The sequence below is a fragment of the Pavona decussata genome, unplaced genomic scaffold (genome assembly GCF_977016875.1).
Source record: "Pavona decussata unplaced genomic scaffold, jaPavDecu1.1 SCAFFOLD_135, whole genome shotgun sequence".
NCBI classification, from domain to species: Eukaryota; Metazoa; Cnidaria; class Anthozoa; order Scleractinia; family Agariciidae; genus Pavona; species Pavona decussata.
Window position 1 is genome coordinate 496,037 of NW_028145548.1, and position 20,850 is coordinate 516,886.

The following is a 20,850-nucleotide window of genomic DNA, read 5'->3' on the forward strand; positions in this document are numbered from 1 at the left end:
GAGAGAGTACGCAGGGTCGCGCTGACACGTACGATGTAAACATGGCGGCCATGTAATAGTTGTTTCCCTTTCATCAAAATAAGCTAATTATTGGCGTTACAGTCTGTTATTCCATAAAAGAAGCTTCACGCGTTGTTTGCACACCAGGGAAAGACTTTCAGGAATGTGGATGTTATAGTTGTAAAAGAGAAGAGTGCTATTCCTCGAAGGTAGGTTAGAGAAAGCAGACTTCGAATGTTTCAACGATTTTAAGTTTTTAGTAGCCCATCAGAAATATCCTGTAAAATAGCCTGTATTTTAGAGAAATAATTTAGAGAGTAAGTTAAGTAATTCGTAATCTCCAGTCATTGGATGAAAATCACAATAAATAACCAAGTTGTTGTTATTTTGATAGCTAGATGTGTTTGATGACGTTTTGCAAATTATGGCATAAATATTACAACTTTCGTGGCTTCAAAACTTTTGTACTTCGTGTTTTAAAGCTTTTCCTTGATTTTTAACAGGTTATGGAATTTTCAAGTAGTTTTGATTCTTCATTCTAAAATGTCATTTAAGTATTTTCTGCTGGGCAAAATAGTTATTTAGTGTGATACATATCCTGTGCCATTTGTGTGAATAATTTATTGCCTTGCTTGTTTACCAAAGTAGAAAGCCAAAGCAGGATTTTGGTGTTGGTATTGTGACATCTTGTAATCAGGGTAGGGAAACTGCTAGTTAATTTCAACAAATTACATCTTAACCCTCTGTATGCCTCAGGAAGGTTTTTAAGCTTGATAAAGATAAATAATTTGTAATAGCAACAGTTTTGAATTCAGTCAACCAGATAATCAATGATAATTCTTGTGGAATTTTTCATCTTTCAAGTATTTACATTTTCATCCCACATCATTTTTAAAGCATTTTACTGCCCACACAAAAATGATGTGAACGGAGATTGTGCTCCTGTTAGCAGCAATTCCGCCTTCTCAAAACATACAGACTCTCACACGCCTCACCAATGCCCATTTTAATATGTTTCCCTCATTCAGATTTAACTCAACATGTCCTGGTTTTCTGAGCTTGCTGGTAAAGCTGAGTCACTTTTGGAGAAGGTTGATACTGTTGCAGCTACAGCATTGACAAAGGATCAAGCCAGCCATGAGCCTTTTGGACTTGACAGAGGTGTTAGTGCAGCTGTTCCTACCCCACCTCCCACTAGCACTCCAATAACAACTTCAGTGCCATACAGCAGCCAGGGAGACATTCCAAGAACAGGAACTGAACATAGTGTTTTAGGTAGGTGTTTGAGTTGTGGTATGTTAACAAAATAAGAAGTAGAAAGCTAGGTGTTAAAGTGTAGCTAACACGTGTCTGAGAGAGATATTTGGGAGAATTGTATAGTTTATGTGAACCAAAGCTGTCAGGCTCTCATATACTGTATTGAAAAAGTTAATATTTTTGAGTTCTCCCAAATTCCCTTAGTTGTTTGTATTAGGATCCTACAAGGTGACCTGCATATCCTAGTATTTTGATTAATAATAATTTATTATTTCTGTTGTCAAATTAATAATGATTAACCCATTGGAGTCTGCATGTATTCCTGCAATTTCACAAATTAGCATATTAATAATTAACTCCCTGTGGAGAAAAATACAGAACTTACTGGGCAATACATGTCCTGTTATTGGTCAAGTCAAGTTATATACACATGTCTTGTATTTGAGTGCATGTAAATCCTGAGACATTTTATGGTTTACCACAGAAATAAAGTAATGCACTTTTTGGGTAAAAGTTTTGGGAAGTTTAAAGCACACTTAGTCATGCATTTGTCTACACCTTGTGACTGCTTTTCTGAACACTTCTCTTTTGTTTTTTTAACCCTTGCATGCTTCGCCACATTCTCTATGACTATTCTTGTTTCTTTTCTAGGGGTTAGTTTTTCAAGTTTCTTTATTTCCACATACTAATTTACAACGTTTATGCAAGGAACAGGGATTAGAAAAATGTGGAAGTGTATAAACAAAAACCCTTGGGGTTAAAAAGAGTTTATGAACCTGATTTCATGCTTAACAAAAGATATCATGCCTCATGGGTTACTGGACAAATTATTTTCCTTCCTTGCGACAGGTGGCCCCACAGTTCCCGTCAAGCCTCGACTTCCTTCATCTGGTACCAGGACACCCCCAAGGGTGACACGAACAGAAAACAAAACTGATGATAAATTATTTGAGTTTCTAAACAGCAATGTTCCTTCTTCTAAAGAGAGAAAACCCATTAAACCAAAGGTTTTTGTAGAAAGCTCATCTGAAGTGGCAGCAAAACCAACTGATACTGTGGATCTGGAGAAAGATGATGCCACTGATGGTCAATTTGATGAGGGTGAGCTGGGATGCTTGATGATTTTTGCTGCTTTTTTTTTCATTTTGTTGTACTACTACATAAGCAAGTAAAATTAACGACAAAGTCAAACGTTTTTTCGGAGTCGTCTTGCACCATTTTCATCATTTTTTAATGTTCAATTATGTCATTAATTTTACTTGCCATTGTACTAATATCCCTTTAATTAAGCTCCAATAGTGTGACAAGCATCTTACTCCTCACAATATTGTACTTACATGTAATTCACACAAAAAGGTCATTTTTGATCACCCAAGGTAAAATGTCTTCAGCTGATGTTTAATTACCAGATTCTTCCAACTAGTGCCATAAGAAAACATGGAGAACAGTGAGGAGAATATAGATACTGATACTTGGCTGAAAGGGTCAAAGGCTGTCTGATGGTTGTCACTTACAGTTGACAACCAGCTGTTATGATTGTCTTTACTTTAGTTAGCCGCTGACCATAACCAGATTTAGGAAAGAGGCTGTGGGAACCAAAACCCCTCTTTTATGTGCGACATTTGGAGAAAACAGTGTCTGCTGTCAAATGGTCTTCTTCAAACCTGGGTTTTGTTTTTTAATTTTTGTTGATCAAATCAGAACTGGGTGTTCTAGGTAAGTAAGCGGAACGTTAGGACAACCTTGCGAGGTATACCCAAAATTTCTATTCCATTTGATTCCTTATCCAGACTTTCCGGAATTTTTGGCCAAATGGAAAGCTCCCAAGGTCTCTGTTGAATAGGTGTGTGTCTACTTTAGTATGACTGGAAGTTTTGTATATTGTTATGGCTAGGAACTGTTGCAAAGAATGATGGCCACCCTGATGCAGTAACAGATGTTTCAAATGGACCAAATTTAGAAGAACCTCATTCACAAGCCATGCTACAGCATGATACTAGTGTGATCGTTGGTGGTCAGATTCATGCAGATGATCATCATGTGTCCAACCTTGAACTAGAGAACAAGTTACTAAAAAAAGAAGTGGCTTCTCTGAACGATGAAATGGTGTCTGTAGTGCAAAGGGCAAAGGAAGCTGAGAGGAGTAAGTCTGGAGTAATAAATGTAAAAATCTAGGTGAATTCTCATTCTCTATGTTGTTCAATTGAAAATTTATCATCATGATTTTTAGCCATGATTTATGGCTGTGATGTGGTTTTAATAAATCACCCATTATGAAGGAAAGTTATCCAAATCCAACTTGTGTCAAAACAGAAAAAAAAAAACAACAACAAAAAAAAAATTGTGTCAAAACAGTCTGACTAGGTCTCAGGGGAAACTAGTTTTGTGGTCGAATGTGTAATTAATTCATTGTGTTGAAACTAAATAAGTGTGACTTTGGTGTTTCATGCTCTGTTCCTCATCCAGGATGAGGACTAAAATAATGGTCTTCTTGCAAACTAATAATATTAGCGGAAGGGCTTGCACAGAAATTTGGTCATGAAATTTATAGCTTTCATTGGAAAGATACAACTTGAGTTAAATGTCACAGAGATTTTTGACCTTTTTTGGTGACAACAGTGCTACAATACCTTCACTTACCGGTAGTTACAAAAATTAATAGTTTTAGTCAAGAATGCCGAGAAAAAGATATCAAAATGAATTTAATTCTTGAAAGAAACAATTTGTGATCTGTCGAAGCGTATTTTGGAAACAAATATTCAAACTTGAAAAAAGTTGGCATAACTTTTTAAATTTAAAGTAGCAATCCATTGCAACCCAGTCCATCATCTATGGCCAGGGACCCTTAACAACAGCTTTAGTACACTGGGGTGGTAATTATTAAAAGCTGGTCCATTATTTGTACGTTTCTCTGAGAGAAACCTTTTTTTTTGGTTTTTGAAATAACGCAAAATTGCCACAGATAAATTACACTGTCCCGTTAAGAGACCAAGTGTATCCGAATGCATGGATGACCTTGTTTAGACCTACTGTGAGTTATAGTTAACAATAATTACCAATATCCAGCATGTGATACTGCTTTGTTTGTGAGTATAAAGGAACTTAAATTTTTATATGTTACAATACAATCTATTCAAGGGGTCAAAGAAACAGAGAAGCAGTTGCAAAGAAGCCAGGCACAGTTATCAGCTTCTGAGGACATTGCCAGGCAGCTGAGGATGAAGGAAGATGATTTTACGGAGGCAGTTAATGCTAAGGACTCGCAGCTGGCTGTACTGCGTGTTAGGATACAGGAGTCTGACCAGGAACTGCAGAACAAGCGTAAGCAAATTGAGGAATACCAGCTTGAAAGGGAAAGGTCAGTGAGAGCAATTGGAATATATACATCTTAGTAAAAGTAGTTAGTGCACCTATGGCTGTACTGTCAGTGGCAACAGGTGTGACTCTGAAAGTTCTTTCCTTTTAAATTTATTTCTTTAGGTTACTTCAGGATCACTCTCAGTCAAGTGGAGTTCACAGTCACGCTTTGGACACATTAAAAGCTAAACTACAAGAAGCGGAGAGAAAACTCAAGGCTGACCAAGAGTCTCATGAAAAAATGCAGGTTCAGTTAATTTATGTTTTTTAATGAGAAAAGTCAAGCTATTACAAAATAAATTAATGTACAGTATATCTTATTCTTTCTTTGCTATCCTGAAAAAGTTCTTGCACCTTTTACCTTTCATCAGAATGAATTTTTTTTTCTTGTGGCAAATGTTTTCCAGTGGCAAATCTGGGGTACAGCCCATCTTTCCATCTTCCTTCTGTCTAAGAATACAAGGCTGGAGAGCATAATATTGTTTAAAACTGCCAATGCCATTTTGATTATGGGCCCTCACCTTAACGTCTTTCTGCATCAGACACAAATCTTTCCATGAAAAGCCAAATTATTATTTATGTAAATTACTAGGTTGAGTGAAGGAATTGGCGTGATTGTAACTTACCTGAAATCAAATTTATGGAAGGCTGATGGAAATTGATTTTTGTCCAATCAGTGTCGCAGTCCACTATCCTAGAATAAAGGTTAATATTCTGTAGTATGCTGAAAGCCAACAAATTCATAATAGTTTTTAATTGAATATTCATGGTTGAAAAAATACGATGTCAGACTGCCCTCAAAACTAACCACTTCCAGCTGGAGTTCTGAATCAATTTTGGACATTTTCCAAAGCTGGAAACAATAGTTTCTTGAAACTGCCCCTGCCATTTTAATTATGGGCCCCCAACTTAAAGAATTTCTGCATCAGCCGCAAATCTTTCCATGAAAAACCAAATTATAGTATGTGTAAATTACTGTGTTGAGTGAAGGAATTGGCATCATTTTAGCTTACCTGAAATCTAATTTATGGAAGACTGATGGAAATTGAATTTTGTCCAATCAGTGTCGCAGTCCACTATCCTAAAATAAAGGTAAAAAAATCTCTGTAGTATGCTTGAAAGCCAACAATTTCATAATAGTTTTTAATTGAATATTCATAGTTGAAAAAATACGTTGTCAGACTGTCACTACCCGCTGGAGTTCTGGTGGGTGTTGTTCTGAATCAATTTTGGGAACTTCTGCAATGTGGGCAGACATACACTGTGGCTGTTCCTGTGGTAGTCCACCTCGGAGAGAGTAGATTGTACGTAGAAAGACATTGAAAGACAAATCTCACCTACCTGCCTAACAGGATTTGTGCATTTTCGTTTCAGCAAGAGTCCATGGACAGGCAAACAAAACTGCAAGAAGAGCAAGGAGCAATGGCTGAATCCCTGAAGAGTATGCAGAAAAAACTTAATGATGAGAAGAGTATCCATCCTCAGTTGATAACAAGAGGCAGATTGCTCTGATATTAATTTTTCTATTTTTCAAAATACAGTGGAACCTTGCTTTATACGGATGACTGGTTATTACGGAGAGTTTTCTTGGTCCCACAACATACATTTTCTTTTAATTAACCCAATAAAGACACACTGCAATACAGATACTTTTTCTGGTCCCAGTGGTGTCTGTAATAACGCGGTTTGATTGTACAGACTGGATAGAAATTGGGTGTTGCATTTACATAGGCAATGTGGCCAAGAAGTGATCTTCTCATGAGTAAGGAAGCCCATGCATTTTAAAAGATGTTACTTTAAAAGTTAGCTATTTTACTAATTTAAGGGCGTGGCCTCTTTTAGGCAGTGATCGATTTGTTGCGAACTGACCTTGAGTATGTCAAATTTTAAATTATGTGATAAGGTAAATTGCTTTGGGTCACGTGTTGCACTCCTTAGCTTTAACACAGATAAGAGCAATGAGAATGTAGCAGCACTCAAAACTGCGAAAGCAAATCTGGAAATAACAAAACAAGAATTGAAAGACTACAAGGACAAGGCAGCCCGGATCCTTCAGGTAAATGACCCGGCAGGAAATGGTATTATTTTAATTTTCTGCAGCGTCATTCATAACTGCATATATGCATACATCCTTTATCATTTTAATACGTAGGTCAGTAGTGGCAACCGTGGAGCTGATGTCGGCCCACAACTAACTAAAAAAAGCCTAACTAGGTACAATCTAATATTATTATACTTGATATTGACAAATACAACGAAGGAAATATTTTAAGTATGAAAGAAAAAAAATAGGTTAATAAAATGTAAAATTTGCAAGAAAACGCACTCCTAATACAGATTGGAGTCGAGATTGTATGGGACAGTCATTCAACGAATGAATGGATCTTGGGATCACCAACTTGACAAAGGGGAGAGAGAGAACCTGGGATTGAGATCAACGAATGTACTCCCTAATCTTTGACTATTGCTAGTTAATTGTCAATGATTAGTTATGGTGTGATTCTTAAAGAAATACTTAAAGAAAAAAAGGGCATGTTTCTTCCCAGCAATTTATTATCGGTTTTTTTTTTTTATAAAGTTCAACCACCAGGCTTTTGTCCTTGACTATACAGCTATTTTTGGCAAAGGTTGTCAAAAAAACAACAACAACAACAAAAAACGTAAAAACGTACGTGACAATGCCCAAATGTAGTCTGGGAAATATCCAATAAATTTCAATAAAAGCTCGGAATCCATGTTGCCCGCCATCTCAAGTCTTCACTGTACGGTCGAGGCATTCATTATGGATCCTGAGCTTTTATATAAATTTATTACGTATTTCCCAGACTACCTTTCGGCATTGTCGCGTACGCTTTTACGCTTTGTTTGGACCTTTGTCGAAACAGCTGTATAAAAACATGGCATCAACCTTCTAAATGGTGTGCAATGCAATTGCAGTCCATTTCTGGAAAGTCGATTCTTCTATCTGCTGGTTTGTTTAACCTCTTACATATAACTGTCACTAAGATGAAATTTTTGTGCACAGGTAGCATGCCCAAACACGGATCAACTGTTATTTGCAGCTTGAAGAATTCTTTCAAGATATTAATATGTGGAGAAATGTATTTTTTTGTATCATTGTTTCATTTTACTTCTTGGTAGGCTAAAGACAAGGTGATAGCAAGCCTTCGTGATGGGACTAAAGGAGAGGTTGCAACTGGTATAAGTAGTTCAGAGTATGAAGAGGTTTGCCATGAGAGAGACATGCTAAAAGACGAGGTCAACCAGTACAAGTACAGAATAGAACAGCTCAAGGCTGATCTACAGGTGACTACATGTAGTAGCAAACGCACTGGTACTAGATTGTCTTTGCAGGCATGATCTATGGATTAGTAAATGTCAGTTTTGAAGAAAAACCAGGGGCGTAGCCAGCCATTTTCTCCATTTGAGCCCAAGTTGTACAGCGTAAGTCATATATATCAAACTTTGCCAACGTCCAACGTAGGAACAGGTGGTCTTGCTAGTTTTATCCCTGGCAGTCAACATTATCTAATGCTTTAATTAATACAGATGCACAGCTGATTATTTTTCTCGTGGGATTTTATTATATTAAAAGAAAAAGTTAAAATTAATAAAGACTGCCTGGTATGATCATGTGCATGATTATAACGGACTAACCATCGCTCAAATTCAAGCCTTCTTGGTTTGCTCGCACAGAAGTCGCTGATGATACTCTCGGGGTCAATCGGCATCTCCCTGTATGCGTGCAGAAGAGCTAGAGATAATAGTCGCTCTGTCAGCGTAGTGGTCCGCACCTATGTTTTCACTCTTCTCGTGGTGCTAAATGATCTCTCTGGTGTAGCAGTGGACACTGGCATGGTGAGGAGAATGGTAAACACGATGCGGCATGCGGATAGAGATCTCTTAAGGCGGAAATCAACAGTCGACTAAATTATCGTGCGCAAAACTCTTTCAAAGTTCCATAGTAACATATCTTTCCTTTGTTATCCTTTCAGCATTTTTTTAATTTATAATATTAAAACCCATTATTTTATTTTTCAAAATAAAACGTTGATATAGCGGGTATTCGCTATTGAATAGTAGGCAAAAGAAAATACAGCCTTTCGGCTGTTAAAAAAATTAATTACGAAAATTCTTATTAAGCCCGTGCTTAATGGCTTAAAGGCTAGCTACGCCCCTGAAAACTCCAACCAAAATCTGTGACCCACTCCCGCCAAGATGAATGTGGAGCAAAGTAAAGCGTAAGAATTGGCAGAGGCTAAAAAAATGCCTGCCTTTTATCAGGGCTGTTTGTTCGAAGCAGGAAAAATGTAGCTCATCCAAGTTTGGCCTCAAAATTGAATCAACTCTGACTTGTACACCATAAATGTGGAATTATGTAAATCATTTTTCCCTACGTTTTGACTTTGGGTACTTTCAAGCTTGAACAAAAAATAAGCAGTGAAAACACTTTTGGACAGAAGAAACCTTAACCTTGGTAAGTGCCATTTGGCTTTTTAAACATTGGGACTAAACAAACTGCAGATAAAGACAAAATAACCTCGTGAAATCATTTGGTGAATGAAAGTATTTTTAGAAGTTACGGTGGTCGTCAGACCATAAGAATTTTAAAACAAGTTCACTCTGATTTGCAGGAAGTGGAACAACAACAGCAATCAGAGGCAGACCTTGCTCTAGAGAAAGTTGAGGAGTTACAGAGTGCACTTGATGACGAAAAGAGAAAAAAAGAAGCTTGTGAACAACAGATACAACAGCAACTTCAGGTATGTGAAGTGCCATCCCGTATGTATGGGAGGAGCTTAGTCTGGTTAAGAGTTTTAAGTTAGACCTCTTATCCTATCTACCTTTGCAGAATATTTATTCACCAAGAAAACGCTTCCTTTAATGGAGCTGATACAAGGTGCTACAATGCGCGCATTTTTTTTTTTTTTAAATTTTAACGTTTCCACCCATGTTACAGGTGTGCTTAACATTGCGTTCAGCAATCTCAAAGCAGAATGATGACGCACTTGAAAAGGATTCATACACTGCGATTTTTGCATCATGTGTTTGGGTCAAACGATTGAAACTACATGTAGAGCACGAATTCCCTCGTTCCCTTTTATCTGTTCTTCCCTTCCTCAGTTGGTTAGACACTTGCATGGATGCCATTGACTGAATTATGGTCGGCAAGGTTTTCGTTCTTGGTTCTCACTTTCTGATATGTCAAGACCACCGCTGAAATTGTTTGCCGTCTTCCATCAGTTTTCTCCATGAGTGGGTTGAGAATAGTATCACTTGCTTGAGACTAACAAAACATAATTCTTCCCCCAGGACCTACATTACGCCCAAGATGAAGTAAGAGTAAACAAAACCAGTTTGATGAGCCAAATACAGGTGTGTTGAATGGCACAAGTTTCTATTCCTTTTGTGTTCTTGTTTACTGGGATTCTTGTTAGTGCACTATTATATTCACTGACAAAGCCGCCTTTATATTTTTTCCCTGCAGGAGAGAGAAAATGAAATTCAAAAATTGAGAAACCAGGTAATAAAAATTTAAGACATTACGTTAACATTAGACTACGAGTAGTCCCCCATTTTTCCTCAGGGATAGTAGGGCGAGCGAAACGCGAGCGCGCGTGAAAATCACCCCACGCGAGAAAAGGCGACACGCGGCGGGGAGAGAGAAAAAGGAAAAATGGGGGACTACTGGTAGTCTACGTTAACATCTAATGATCCCATTTAAAATTTCTGCTGCGCGGTCGAGGACTGGCACTAGTTACATGCCTGTAATGATGATTTAGAAACATTCATTCATCCACCCTCGTACATTTCACCAATAAATCGCCACAAAACAGTGGTTGTTTACCTTTTACAAAATAAAAAAATCCGGAAATTTCGGTTGGAATGTAAATGGAAAACTGGATTTCTTGAAAGGTAGACCAAAATTCCCAAACGGAAATTGTGCGTTCCATTCACTCTTTCTGACCAGTTCTAGGCCTTTTGGGTTGGATCGCCTGGCTACTCAGCTCATTTTCCCGCTTAAATAACAAACATGGCTGCTTCGCAAGATACACAAATGTTTCAGTGTGGAGTTTGTGGCTTGCTTGCTTCGGAAATGTCGTTGCTGATGAGGCATGAGTGTACCTCTATTGGTTCGGCGTCCCAGTTTGGTAAATAACATGAGTTTTACTCAACAGTTTCGTGCAACAGAACGAGTTTCGTCCGCCATTTTGAATCACATTACGGCTACTAGTTCCAGGCTTTACTCTGCAAAATCCTGCCATTGTAAATGGAACAGCAAATCCCGTATGGAAATTCCCATTCGGGTTTTGACGCTTTCCATTTGCCACACCTGTCGACCAACCGGGTTTTCTGATTTAAATGGTAAACAACCACTCACCAAATACCCCTAAACACCCCTTACAGCAACTCTTCTTGTGTAGTTAAGTTAATCCCCTATGTTTCGCCTCCCTTAAATCTGCACCCTGAAAACATGTGAATAATCTCCGTGACTGAAGAACTTGGCTACGAGAGCATCAGCTCAATATACGTACATTCGGCAAATTTCCGATTAAATTAATATTTATTTATTCGTTTTCCTTCACGCCTTCTTTGTCTCGTACTAATAAAAAAATGAACTAAAAATGTCTGACGTCTTTGCAGCCAAGTCAAAATTTTAATTTTGCTCATGTGTATTAGTTATACTTTGCTAACGATCATTTTTGTCGCAACAGCTGGCAACCAAGGCCCTTACTTCTACAAGTGAAGAAGAATTAGAGAATCGCGTGAGAGCTTTGACGGAAAACTTGATACAAAAACAGACCCTGATCGAAGCTCTCAGCACCGAGAAAAACTCGTTGGTGTTACAGCTCGAAAGACTAGAGGTATGTTAGAGGAACATACTAGACATTCATACGAGAGAAAGCAAGTCGCAACCTATGCACTTATAAAGTGATCTTTTAAATGGATCAAAAACTGCTGTTCGCAGCTAAGACAGCAAAATTACCCCACATTACACCAATCAGAATGCATTTTTCCATTCCGTTTATTGCTAAGTTGTGAAAATAATCGTAAATGTTTAGGGGGTCTTCAGGTTGCCATGGAAGTCCTCAGCATCTTAAGTTTACAAAAGGGTTCGAGATGAATAGAAGTCTGTTTTGGATCACTGCATTTGTGTTACCTGTTTTATTTGGACTGTACTAAATGAATCTGGGTAAGAAAAAAAAAATACTATAAATACCCTATTGTTTGTATCACTAAGTATTAAAGGCAGGGCGGAAATTTTGAGATGTGAATTGGTCCAAAGCAAACTTTGGGATATTAAATTAGAAAAGACCGTCACAATCGTGTTTGCGTATAGCCTCAAGGAAAATTACCCAGCTGTCCATCAGGACTAATGTTTTGCATCTGCGCACCGAATTTAGCTCTGGGGCGAAGTTGCATTTAAAATACACTCTTTTTTTTATTTCCCCACAAAAACTTTTGTCCGCATCTAAGCTAAGACGCCAAAAGGAGCTGTTTTAAATTCGGTGGAGACACGTACATCAGCAGCCTTGGAAACCTCCGATTGGTTTGTGTTTTAAACAAAAATCTTCTTCAGTTGTGAAAATAGTCGTGAATGTTTAGGAGGTCTTCAGGTTGCCATGAAACTCGTCGGCTTCTTCAATTTACAGTAGGGTTCGAGATGAATGGGAGTCTGTTTTAGACCGCAGCATTTGCGTTGCCTGTGTTACTTGCACTGTACTAAATGAATCTGGATAAGAAAAACTAGAACCATTGTTACCCTATTGTTTGTATCACTAAGTAGTAAACGCAGGGTGTGAATTGATTCAAAGCAAACTTTGCAATGTTAAATTAAAAAAGACCGTCATAGCCTTGTTTGCGTATGGCCTCAGGGAAAATTACACAGCTGTCCATCAGGACTGATCTTTAGCATTTGCCCACCGAATACAGTAACCCAGGGGCGAGGTTTCATTGAAAAAGCCCTTTCTTCTTTCCCCGCAAAAGATTTCGTTGTCAGTCGCCTTTTCTCTTGATCCCGGTAGTGGTTCGTCTGTGAATAAAGAACAGAAAGGGAATATCAGCTTGATTTTATCTTCTCCGAGTCATTATCACTCCGTAAGAAGTCTGATGACAGCCTGTTATGAGGGTGAATTAGATGTTTCAGCGTATGCAAAGCATATTAAAACCTTGAAGGCACCCGAGAAAAGAGAGCAGGCAATGAATCCGAAACTTTCTGTTACTTTTTTAAAGAAATATTGCTTGATCGGGGGACGGGGCGCGAAACATTTTATGGGAATGGCTCTACACTTATTCAGTAAATATTCTTCTTTTCAATTGTTAGAAACAATACAGAGATGTACAAGCATCTACCTCGAAAATAATGGCAGGACCGTCAGCGTCTTATGACGGGTTTGATGACACTGATGAAAACACACGTTAGTATTTCGTTCTGTCTTCAAAATAGCCTGCGTGCAGACGTCTCCTATTTTCAAAGGAAACAGGAGGCGTCTGCGCGTAGCCGCTAACTTCGATATAGCTTAGCGATTTCACGGTAAAACGTCCGAGAGAGGGGAGGGGAGATACAATATCTTAGGACAGTCAGAGGAAGAGCTGTCGCTCGCGTTGTCCTACTCTGTAAGATTGTCCACAGCTTTGAACCAGCAAATCTACCTGATAAGTTAAAAAACAACAAGTCATGTAATTGCGGCATATATGAAAGAACACTCGCTTGTGCCGAAACACGGTAAGTTACCCTTCGTGAGTTATCATGGTTAGTTAGCGATGGGGTGGGTTGCCAAATTTTAAAAATTCAATATTTGGCTTGTCAAATATTGAAAATGCAAGATTTGTCATGACAAATATGGAAAATTCAAGATTTGTCATGCCAAGCACTGAAATTCAAGATTTGGCGAGACAAATATGGAAAATTCAATCGTCATGCCAAACATTGAAATTCAACATGTGGCGGACCAGATATGGAGAATTCAAGAATTGGCGAGAGAAGTAAGGAAAATTCAAGATTTCCATGCCAAACATTTAAAAATTCAAGATTTGGTGTGCCAAACATGGAAAATTTAAGATTTGGTAGTTCTTTATGACACGTTGTTGTGCTCGTGGTGGAGTTCGTCCGAGTAAAGTATGTTATTTTGTATTCTTTGAAATGGATAACAAAAACTGAGACCTCTGTTCCATCTTCACCAATGCAAAAAAAAGGGAGAAAAAAAAAAAAAAAAAAAAACGCAGCGAAAACTAAGCAAAGCGCCGACCACCTCGAAATTATAGACGGTCTGTAGTCACGATTGACATACCCTGACACTACCTTTGCGAAATCTTGAATTTTCATCATTTGGCTTGTCACAGTGGACGCCATGTTGCCAAGTAGGCCACATCTTGATTTTTTCAATATTTAGGAGGCCACATCTTGAAATTGTCAAAATTTGGCAATGTCAAGATTTGGCAACTCACCATGTAAAACTGACTTATCACTGATAACTCCCCGTCTTTTAATTTAGACTGTCTTTCTTTCTTGAAATTACTATCAGGGTTTATTCTAGAAATTGGCTTACGAGGGCCGATGCGTGGCCTTTGGAGATTTTATCGGGGTGGTATTCACAAAAGGAAGCCCATAATATTTGAACTTCTCATACACAGCTTTAGATATAACAATATATTGGTTGTGTTAAAACTAATATTATGATGAGATATTGAACGGCTTACTCCAGTGGTAGCTTGAATTTGAAGTAAATTTTTTTGGTGAAAAAGCTATTTTTGAAAAAAATCTACTGGGTTGATGAACCTCTTTGTAGTAAGAAAAGACTTCCCTGACAAATTTTGTGCGCAATGAATGATGCGCTGGTACAAATTGTATGCGCCAATATAGTTTTGTTTGTGGTAATTCCCAATGCCGCAGTTCTAGAACAAACTACTCTGGTATTACTTACCTATTGTCTCCGATGTTTAGCTTAGTCGTCGTAGCTGTGTCTTGTAATGCATTTAATATGTTTAAATTAAGAAAGGAAAAAAAAAAACTTATTACTGATTGGAACCCTTTACAGGCCTCTAATGTAATACAGTTTAAGTGCCTGACTCTAGATTCATGAATTCATGAAGCGATCTTACGATAAGATGCATCTCAAGTATCGTTTGAATGCAAAAGCTATTGTTCAGAAACAAACAACTTCCTGAATCCCTACCCAGGTTTCAAACGGCTACTAGAAATGCCTAACTGCCTGACCAATAAAGTGGCAGCCGTGGAAATAAATATATGAAAATAAAGACATTGCAAAAAAGTTATTCCCTGGAAAGGCCTTGCATTAAAAAGTTGGAAATTTTCTGGAAAAAAAAATCCTTTAACTGTTTTCAACAGTCCTTGAATTTTATTGATTTAAAAATGTTGGAGAAAACTTCTTGTATCCTCTGAGTTTTTGTTGTAATTTTTTACTATTTTGTCTAATTTAGACTGTTGTTCTCTCTTTCAGTGTCTCGAGTGAAGTCCATATCTTCAATAATGCCCTCGCAACTTAACGAGGCCAGAAAAGTGAAAAGAGCTGTTAATGAAATCGACAAATTCAGGTAAGTGTCAAAATTTTCTCGGAGGCGCTTCCTGGACCATTAAACAGGTTATGTCACCCTATAAAAGTAAGGCTAGCTTTTTTCCGAATTCTTTGAAAATAGCAAAAACCTGATTATGAGAAGGATGTATTATTAAAAGTGACACAGGCATACTCGGATTTCCTTTTTCTGAGTATGCCTGTGTCACTTTTAATAATACATCATTCTCACTCATTCACCAGGCTTAAAATATACCATCACATTTATTCCAAAATGGTTATAGTTTTTTTTCTCCCTTTGAGGAAATAGAGAGATTTAGCATCGCGTTTACGGCAAACGCCAGGCTGAAATTTTCTCTGATGAAAAACAATGAAGCTTTTTTGGTTTAAGCTTATCTCCACCCAGTCGGCGACAGCCTTAGAGCAAACACGAAAAGGAGAGAAGTGCGTACGAGAAACACAAGTTTATGCATTTTAGAACAAACAGCGGCTTGACGTTTCCCGTTTGGCGTTAGCCGTAAACGGGAAGCTAAATGTCTCTATTAACTCGATACATGCCTCTGTGTGCTAGGAGAAACGACCCCCCACCCCAACCCAAGGGTAATCAAACTGTGGAGTCCAGCAAGATTTTAGTTTTCTTTCCTTTTCACGGTAATTATTTGCCATTACTCAGTTGCGGTTTAAAATAAAGGTGTTATTTAAACCATTTAGAGAGGAAACGTCTTCGCATACATGGGCTTGAATTGTTAATTGCTTGCGCGGATCAACTTTAATCATTAAATATTTTTTGTTTTTCCGGAAAGCCCAGTGAAAAAAAAATCCAGGTTTTAGCGAACATGAAAAGGAAGTTTTCAGATAATAGAAAATTTGATCTTGGAAGGCACATGTTGTTTTCTCTTTATCTTTTGTGTGAGCCTTTTAGCTTCGACATAGTCTTAAAATGTTTGATGCATGCTGCTTTGCTTATATCTGTGAACGAAAGACCCCACTAACCGATTAGAGGTTCTGATGTTGCCTAACTTAGTTGCTTTGTTTGTCTTAGTATAAGACTTGGCCTTTTCCTGAGAAGATATCCAATCGCCAGGCTCTTCGTTATCATTTACATGGTAAGGGCTTAAGCTTATGTACTTCTTGCATTTACTTATATACACCTTGTATCCCTGTTAATCTAAAACAGATAATCGCACCATTCATGCAGTAATCTCAGTATTGTCCCTCAGTCCTGCTTTATCCTTTTTGTGTAGGTCTGAAAAAAGTTTTTTTTGAATAATTACTTTTTATCAACGGAAAGAGTCACAAAGCCTTAAGAAGGAACAAACTCTTAAGCAAACTCTCTGGGTTGTTTGTTCAAACCACAAAGTGAAATTCAGAAATTACAAAATCGTTTTTAAATCGTTCATAATTCTCTATTTTTGTTACCTTCGAGAAGGGTACGTAAAGGTTTAAAAATGAAAGAAGCGCTGGGCTTGTTTTGAAGGAGGCCTCATTTCGTGGGCTTGACAAGAAAAACAGCTTTAAAAGAAATGGGCAGGCACATTGAGGGCACAAGACAGTATTTTGCTGGTAACTCCAACAACCTCTTATGACAGGTTTTTTGTCATCCTATTCCGGAATTGGGTCACTCGAACGCACCCTTAGAGAGCACATGGGAAACTTGGCTTTTGAGCTCAGGCTATCTTTCGTACGGTTTTTATCTCGATTTAATATATTGTGCCATTATTCTTGTACAAAAAATAAAAATTAGTCGATGAATTTTAGTTTGCTCATTTATTGTTGTCAGGTACTACTTCACTTATGGGTACTGGTTGTTCTCCTCACTTACCAACCCGAGATTCATTCAACCGGCTCAGCTCGTCTACCGCATCAACCTTAGACCTGCGAGCTCTTGGTGCAAAACATTACTATCGCCATATTATTGCTACTGGTAGATATCATCAAAAGTGAACGATGAAAAATCGACAAGACATGCACGACAGTCTTCACTGCAACAGAGAGAGCCTGCCGTGCCAGTCGACCAGCCAGTATGAGTTTAATTTCGAAGACGGGGCCCAATTGATAAACTCTTGTCAGTTGTTGTGTCAGGGTTGGCATCACTTCTATCACAAAAACATTAAAAATCCACAAGACTATTAGGTGTGTATAATATTAGAGATCGATCAATCACATTGGAGACGAAAGACAGTGACTTATTTATATTTTTAAGGGCTACTAGAATGGACACTAGGGGCAACTGTGCCGTTTTGAGGGGGGACTTAGCACACTGCCAAAATAGGGTTGAAACAAATGGTGTATCACAAGACGTTTCTTTAGCAGTAATAAAATTGAAATAAGTACATTCGCTCCATTTCATTGATGACTTAGAATCAAGTTAATCTACGGATGTTGCCAGATTAGAACCTGGGGGCCCATGGCACACAAGGATCTGGCAAGGCGCCTAAATCTTTGGCAGAGCACCTACCAAAAACCTCGTAACACTTCTTTAACTATCTCCTAATAGAGTGTCAATTTCTTTTTATGCCGTTAGTTTACTGTCTTTCTGTATGAGAACCTGCTAACGTAACTTAATTTGAGAGTACAGTTTTTGGTCCGTTTTCGCCTGATTTACTTTGCGAAAATACTAAAAATTTCAAACTCTGTTTACCGTCACACTTTGCCCGAACCCTTTAAACTGCGTTTTCGAAGTTCTAGGTACAAAAAGTTTGAGTTCAAACAAAAATGGACATTGACGCAGGACAGTGCAGACGCTATTTTGACCCAAAATACTTTGCAGCTTATTCGGTATAAAACAGACTTTGGAATCGTTCAAGTGTAAGGTTGACTAGGACTTCTTTTTGATTAGTTGAGCAGAGTAAAGGTGTGTAAACTATCCTGGGGTCTATAAACACCATATTAGCAATTTACATTTTTACGAGTGTAGACGGAACCTGAGTTTTGTTTATTCGAATGACCTGTCGCACTAAATTAAGGTGATAAAGAAGTGTTGATTACTAAACGAATAAACGGAGCTAAATAGTGGCCGATGACTAGCTACTGAAAGTGATCTTAACTTGAGAGAGAACAAAACAGCTGTTGAAAAACAATTAGCAAACAGGTCCAGAGGGGTCGGCTTGTCCTTTACCTCATTAACACCAGTTATCCTATGCTTTAACCGTTTGGTGTCGGGAACAGCGCTTTCACAGCACGAATGTGCGCACTTTTCAATTGGAATTTGTTCGCTGTTTCAACCTCAAACATAGAAGCTGATGGACACAAAAGTGTAACTGAATATCCCATGGAGAGGAAGCATGGATTGCGTGAGTTTCACGTCGTGATGAGAGGTTAAGAGCACCTCTTGATGTATTGATTCTTTCCCCCCACTGACCAAGAGTGTGTTCAAGACTGTTTAGTCGTTTGGTAACATTTTAAGGAAACTACTGGATTTAAAACACACAGTGACTTGGCACTTTTGCTTGTAGACTGTTTCAGCTTTGCGGCCGCCTTTACTTAGTGCACCGGTTATTTTCAAATGAAGACAGACACCAGCTAGTTTACGTTGAATGGTCCCGTGACCTTTCAACGTTTATGTAAACTATGTGATGTTTCCTTGAGGAAAGCTTGCCTGCGTTCGAAATCACTTGGAGTCAACTACCACTTGCTCCGCAATCCTATGAAATTGCAAGGAACGAACTTTATCCTTTAAGTAGTAACAATAACATGGGAACACAACTCCAGCTTAATTGATCGAGATTCGCGGAACGACATCGTTGAGAAAACAGCAGGAGTCAAAATCACCTAAAACAAGTGACTTTCTAATTACTATAAACATCTCCAATCGCGTGTTCTCGTGAGCACCTCTTAGAGAATGATAATAAACGTTTCCCTTGCTGTGTTAACTAAAAGATCTCACAACTATAACCGTTTGTCAAGGTCACGCAGTGGAACATGCATGTTCTCTTTTATTTTATTTATTTAGTTTATTTAGACGTCACCCATACAAACAGAGCATATGAAACAGGCTGAACAGAAATCGCTGATAATTACATATCAATAAATGTGACAAGGAAGCCTAATGAAGCTGTAAGTTTATATGAATAGACTTCCTGGGACTGGTTAATTAAAACGTGGCTTAATCAGGATAGAGTGAGCAAAGAGAAATAAAAACACACATCAAATCAGCTTCCATCTTTTTAAAAACAGAAATGGATGGTGAACTAATCAATGAAACGGGCAATGACTTTCAGATTTTAGGCCCTTGACAAAGGACGCTGAACTGCTTTATATTCGTTCGACAAAAATGTGATCTTAGTAAAAGGTAATTTGAGTTTCGTACTGAAGAACCTGCCGACTTAGCTGTGAAGAGATTACGAAAGCTAGTGGGCAAAAGATTATGATACGACGGTTAATACAGCTGAAAGACTTGAATTTCGCGTGCATTGATACTTTGCAGTATTTTGAAGGTGTGCGTATTGGCAAGCTTCCGTGCAGCTAAACTGATAACGTAGCTTTCTTTGCCAAAAGATATAGCAATTTACCGATTTCCTATGGCAATAGTCACGCAGTGTTTGCTTTTAGCACAGAGGCTGGTGGAACAGCTACACTGACAAGATGTGTTGCAATTAAATGATTGCCAAATGAAAACCAGAACTTAAGGCAATTTGCTTCCGACGTCTTGCGTCCTGTTCAGATTTCTTTTTACGCAAATCATCAGTGAAAATGATCCAAGAATATATAATCAGGACTACTACATCTTTAATCTGATCCGTGATGTTTTTATGACCTGTTGATCCTTCTAATCCGAGTGTTCTTATCCGCTTTTGTGTCTGTTGGTCGGCTTTACGGTTGCGCCTGCCTAAATGGCCGTTAATCACCATAACAGCAACGACGCGACAGGTAGAAAGAATGAGATGTTCGAAAAGAATAACAAAAATATCACAGTGGTCTTGAAGTATAATTGAATTCAATTCCATCGGGAGTAATTTTCCTCTTGGAAAATGTCAGGTGCAGTGATTGCTTTGTTTTTGTGAGTACCTCGTGAATGACCCAAAGGCCAGGTGTGCCCAAAGGACAAAAGTAAAGGTGTGATCACTCTGCTTCAGAAAAAACCCAGCAATATAAGAGATGACTGACCATTAGACTTGTCATAGAAAACCTCCAGTCTTAATGTACCGAGCTTCCCAAGTCTGCACCCCCAAAACCAAGTAAACATCGTATGAAGTGTGACAGATAACGGGGTGTAAATGGTTCTAATCGGAAAACAAATTGTTCTGTGTTTAGTCAGTGGCTGTCTGAAGTTATTAGATAATGGCAGAGCGACAGCACGACTGATTATTCTGATTGTATCAGCCCAATTTACAATTGCTTTTATGAAAATTAGAAAGTCCAGAACCTTCTTACATTCTGCGCGGTAGAATCTGTTAAAAGGATAGATCAAACAACACGCATTTGTCGTCTCAAATAGAAAGCACGCATTTTGACTTAGGTTTTGAAGTACAAAAATGTATAACTTGGAAAACAATTGGGCGTGATCGCTACGTTCTCAGAAGCATTGAAGTGTTTTTAGCACTTCATGTATTTACTTAACATTTGTGAATGCTAATGTGAATATTTAACCCGTATTTAATTTCTTTCCTGGCGCGGTTTGTTTCTTTTTGACATGGAAACTATTTATTTATTTGAAACTGAAAACAAATCGTATATTTTACAAGTGTTTCAAAAGCCGCTA

General features: G+C 38.1%; 1 protein-coding gene and 2 long non-coding RNA genes across 6 annotated transcripts in view; 1 reads left to right on the top strand and 2 right to left on the bottom strand.

The window, feature by feature from the left end:
- Positions 1-17,482, top strand: LOC146467499 (golgin subfamily A member 5-like). Of its 2 annotated transcripts, none has more exons than XM_085125838.1 (17): positions 1-213; positions 1,029-1,275; positions 2,107-2,358; positions 3,152-3,400; positions 4,396-4,615; positions 4,738-4,861; positions 5,989-6,085; positions 6,564-6,670; positions 7,756-7,920; positions 9,249-9,377; positions 9,928-9,990; positions 10,103-10,138; positions 11,331-11,480; positions 12,941-13,034; positions 15,078-15,171; positions 16,192-16,255; positions 16,930-17,482. In XM_085125838.1, exons 2-17 carry the CDS (start codon positions 1,041-1,043, stop codon positions 17,020-17,022), a joined length of 2,172 nt encoding a protein of 723 aa, XP_084981964.1. In that variant the 5' UTR covers positions 1-213; positions 1,029-1,040; the 3' UTR covers positions 17,023-17,482. The 2 variants fall into 2 exon arrangements, with proteins under 2 accessions (XP_084981964.1, XP_084981963.1); XM_085125837.1 differs by having other exon boundaries at positions 2-209.
- LOC146467500 (uncharacterized) lies at positions 4,872-6,054 on the bottom strand. Its single transcript, XR_014867726.1, has 2 exons — positions 5,956-6,054; positions 4,872-5,308 (listed from the first exon to the last, which is right to left on the bottom strand). It is a non-coding gene; the product is annotated as an uncharacterized LOC146467500 (long non-coding RNA).
- LOC146467501 (uncharacterized) overlaps positions 11,487-20,850 on the bottom strand; it is a 26,407-nt gene continuing 17,043 nt past the window's right edge. For 2 of the 3 annotated variants that reach the window (XR_014867724.1, XR_014867723.1), the window contains one exon: positions 11,487-12,649. This is a non-coding gene — a long non-coding RNA (uncharacterized LOC146467501). Of the gene's footprint in view, positions 12,650-14,540; positions 14,581-16,300; positions 16,396-16,971; positions 17,113-20,850 lie in introns of those variants that run through there. The other variant, XR_014867725.1, reaches the window with a different exon arrangement.